The 4,467-nt window shown below is 48.2% G+C and overlaps 1 protein-coding gene across 1 annotated transcript in view; it reads left to right on the forward strand.

The window, feature by feature from the left end:
• CASP9 (caspase 9) overlaps window positions 1-4,467 on the forward strand; it is a 24,693-nt gene that overhangs the window by 2,446 nt on the left and 17,780 nt on the right. The window contains exon 2 of the mRNA XM_013005375.2: window positions 1,455-1,812. Within this exon, the coding sequence (XP_012860829.1) occupies window positions 1,455-1,812 (358 nt within the window). The remainder of the gene's footprint in view (window positions 1-1,454; window positions 1,813-4,467) is intronic.

The following is a 4,467-nucleotide window of genomic DNA, read 5'->3' on the forward strand; positions in this document are numbered from 1 at the left end:
AATTTTTTCACATGACCCTGTACACTCATCACTTGCCCACTGCCTGCTTGTGTTTTTCTGAATTTACTAGTCACTTCCTAATGGTCCCAGAGGAGCCCTGGTGGCATAGTGGTTACTTATTGGGGTGCTAACTAAAAGGTCAGCAGTTCAAAACCACCAGCTGCTCCTTGGGAGAAAGATGAGGCTTTCAACTCCTGTCAAGAGTTAGTCTTGGAAACCCACAGGTAAGTTGGAAGTGACTCGATGGAAGTGAGGTTTGGGATTTTTGTTTGCCCCTAATGGTCCCACTCCCTCTTGGAGGCCTTCTGTCTTGACCCCACTCAAGGCTGGATTGGGTGCCCTGTCTACTAGATGTTTGTTTTTAAGGGTAAAGATGATGAATTACCAGCACTTAGCACAGTGCTGGGTACATTGTGCTGTTGTCAGTAGATGCCCTCGGGTTGGCTTTGAATGATAATGACCCTACTATGTGCAACAGACTGAAACGCCGCCTGGTTAGATTGTTAGATTTGAGCCCACCGTTGCAGCCGCTGTTGAGGGCCTTCCTCTTTTCTCCCAGCTCTCTGCTGTAGGAAACATGATGTCCTTTGCCAGGGACTGGGCCCTCATGACTGCGTGTCCACAGTGCATGAGACAAAGTTTTGCCATCTTTGCTTAAGGAACATCTGGCTATACTTCCAGACAGCTTTGCAAGTTCTTCTGGCAGCCAGCCCATGGGAATTTCAATCTTGTTGACAAAGCTGTCATTCAGATGCATCCGTTTTTCTTTACTTGCTGCCCAGCTTTCATGTGCGTACAGCCAGTCAGGCACACCTTAGTCCACAAAGGGACATCTTTTGCTCTTTAATCCTGCCAAAAGGTCCCGTGTAACAGGTTTTCCTAATGCAATTCTTATTGGCAAGTGCCTTTGAGTTGGTTCTAACCAATAGCAACCCTGTGTACAACAGAACAAAACACCTCCCCCCCACCCCGGTCCTGCCCCATCCTCATAATTATTTTTGAGCCCATTATTGCAGCCGCTATGTCAATTTACCGCATCATTCAATCTCTTTGTCGCTGCCCCTCCGCTTACCAAGCAAACATGATGTCCTTCTCCAGGGACTGGTCTCTCCTGCTAACAAAGTATTGAAACAAAGTCTTGCCATCCTCACTTCCAAGGAGCAGTCTGGCTGTATTTCTTCCAAGAAAGATTTGTTTGTCCTATGGGCACATTCCACGATACTTTCAATATCCATCACCCACACCATAATTCTAATTCATTGATTCTTCTTTGCCCAACTTGCGAGTACATACGAGGCGATTGAAAATACTATGGCTTGGGTCAGGTGCATTGCAGAAAAGGCATGCAGTGGCCAGGAATCAAACCTGGTCTCCTGCAGAGAAAGGGCGACTTCTACCACTCAGCTGCCCCTGCACTCTTGGGTAATTGGTGCGAAATCTTTCTTTCCAACCAGCGGGCAGGCTCTGGATCTCAGCGGGATCAAGCCAGACAGCTGATCACAGATCTAGAGACTCGTGGGAGCCAAGCATTGCCTTTGTTCATCTCCTGCTTACGAGACACAGGCCAGGACAGGCTGGCTTCAGTGCTGAGCACAAATCGTCAAGCGGCAAAGCGAGATCCGGGAGCCATCCGATCCCTGGATGCTGGACTTGGACTCGTGCGCCTCAACCCAGATGAGCAGAGGACCCACCAAATAAAGCAGGATCCCTTGAGGACTGCCGTGGGGCACCTACCCTTGAAGGAGCCAGCTGAGCGCAGGCCAGTGGTTCCCAGGCCAGTGGATGTGGGCTGTGGAGAACCTTGTGATACCAGTGAGTATCCAGAGTGGTTGACGAGTGGGCATGATGAGTGGCCATTGGGGAATGACCGCTGATACAATTAGGTGGCCTGAGATCCAGCACTTAATGTTGATGCCGTCTTTTTGAATTCATACGGGTTGGGTAGAATTTGCTGGTCAGCCATCAGGAGTTGTACGTTTGCTGGTCCTTGCTCTGAACAGCCTGTTTTGGATGTCCTAGGTTTTGATCATGGTTTCAAGATCAGGTTAAATTGTTCAGGATTTTCCCTTGGGTCTGGATGGGTAGTGACCACTAGTCCACACCTAGGGGCAGGAAAGAGGGTTCCACCTGTATCAAGATTTAAATTTTAAACATTGCCACGTTGACCCTGCTGAGTACTGTCTGCAGTGCTTTACATAACTTATCTCAGTCTTCTGGTCTTCCTGGCGGGGTACAGTTTCCCCTTCACCACATTTGCTTATGCACCCATTTTGTCTTCAACGCTCGTGTCGGGGAAGTGAGCATCACAGAATGCCGGGTTATTGGAACAAAGTGTTCTTGTGTTGAGGGAGGACTTGAGTAGAGCCCCAATGTCTGTCTGTTACTTTAATACTTAACATATAAATATAAGTACATAGACCTGTATCCCCATTATATATTAATATATTTACATATATACATGCCTATATTTACACCTCTCTAAATGTCCTTTGCCTCCTAGTTCTTTCCTGTATTTCCTTTTACTTTCCTTCTGCTCTATTATTGTGTTCAACCTTCATTCGATTCTCAGCAATAACTCCTGGCTACATTGCGCTTGATCAAACCCCACCAGGCATTCTATGCCCCTCTTGCCATCGACTTTAGATCACCTGTTGTTCCCTTGTCCCTGGGTTTGTTGGCTGCCTCCTTCCTTTTACCCACCTCCTCTCCCATTTCCCCCCGGAGCCATCTGTTTCATTATTTTCCCCTTGGGATTGTTTATCCTGTCTACCTTATATAACAGACATGGTGGGTGGTGGGTGGGGGGAAGGCCTATAAGTAGTTCCAGGTGTGTCTGCTGACCCTTGTGAATGTTTTCCAACCGAGTCTGATGAGGTGCCAAGCCCTATCCCCCTGACTCTGAAGTCTATTTTTGGGATTCCTTGGGAACCTCGTTCCTTTGCTCCCCTTGCTGCTCTGTTGCTCTCCCTTTGTGTTTCTCCCCGGTGTGTGTGTGTTGGTGTGTGTGTGTGAGAACTTGTACAATTCCCACACTGTGTCTCCAGGGCTATCCCCCGTGGCACTATGGGCCAGTGAGGGGACTTCGTGTCTCCTGGTGGGGCCGGCCCTACAGTCCTCTCTGGGCATCGGCTGCTCCGAGTGGGAATGCCGTATGCAGGGCTTGGTGGGCCAGGATGCTCTCCTCTCTCTCTCTCTCTCTCTCTCTCTCTCCCTCCCTCTTAGTTTGCTCCCCTGTGGTCTGGGCAGACCCGCCCCGCCTTCCTGTTCTTTTTTGAGGCATTTTGCTTCCTGTTTGTGGTGAACAGTTATTCCCGGTAGGAACTGACATCTGAAGGGTCACTATCGATAGCAATAGGATTGCGGGAAGTGTGAGTATCACTTGATCCACCCTGTGCCCGGGGAGGTAGGCTCAGTCCTCCGTCACTACACCTCAGGAACTGCTTGAGAGCAGCCATTTGCTTTGTGAATCTTTTGTGCTCATTCAGGAAGTGTGTGGGCTGCAGTGCACGGAGCTCTGCTGGTGTTGTGGGTAGTCCTTGGGCTGCTAACCATAAGGTCAGCAGTTTGAAACCATCAGCTGCCCCGCAGGAGAAAGACAAGACTTCCTACTCCCATTAAGAGTTACGGTCTCTGAAACCCACAGGGGCAGTTCTACCCTGTCCTACAGGGTCACCGTGAGTGGGGTTTGGATTTGGATAGGCGACAGTGGAATTTCAGAATGGAGCAAACGTCCTCACAGTGAGTCAGTGGCCCACCAGGAGCCTTCAGGCCAGGTAAAGCCATTTCTGATTTAAAACCTGGGCGATGCTTGCTTTTCTGGTGTGACTTTAAACTGGTGGGATATTAATTCCTGGCAAGAGTCCGTGTCTACCGGTGGCATCATTGGACAAAGACAAGCCCTGTGGCCAGCTGAGCTCTCACTAATTGAACAGGAAACTCCATTTGGCATCGAAGGAGAAATGACCGTCTTCACTGGCTCTGGAGAATGTCCCAGCGTAAAAACACACCATGGAAAAGCAAAAGTAAGAGATTTATTGAAAGTTCAGAGACGCCCAGGCAGGAACTAAAGTTAAAAAGTCATGACTGGTTAAAGACTATTAGGGATATCCAAGAACAGGGACTTCGCGTGGGGTGGGTGGATTATAGCCCCATATTTGACTAAAGGATTTCTTTCTTCTTCTTTTTTCCCCCGGATCCTTTGGTTTACTTTTTACTTATTATTATTATTTTTAATAATTTTATTAAGGGCTCATACAACTCATCACAATCCATACATACATCGATTGTCAAGCACATTTGTACATACGTTGCCATTAGCATTCTCAAAACACCTGCTTCCTCCTTGAGTCCTTGGCATCAGCTCCTCATTTTTCCCCTCCCTCCCCGCTCCCCCCTCCCCCATGAACCCTTGATAATTTATAAATTATTATTATGCAAAACTGCTTTTATGAAAAAATTCACTGTGAC

The sequence above is a fragment of the Echinops telfairi genome, unplaced genomic scaffold (assembly GCF_000313985.2).
Source record: "Echinops telfairi isolate 266 unplaced genomic scaffold, ASM31398v2 ScPeMD7_7457;HRSCAF=8495, whole genome shotgun sequence".
Classification (NCBI taxonomy): Eukaryota; Metazoa; Chordata; class Mammalia; order Afrosoricida; family Tenrecidae; genus Echinops; species Echinops telfairi.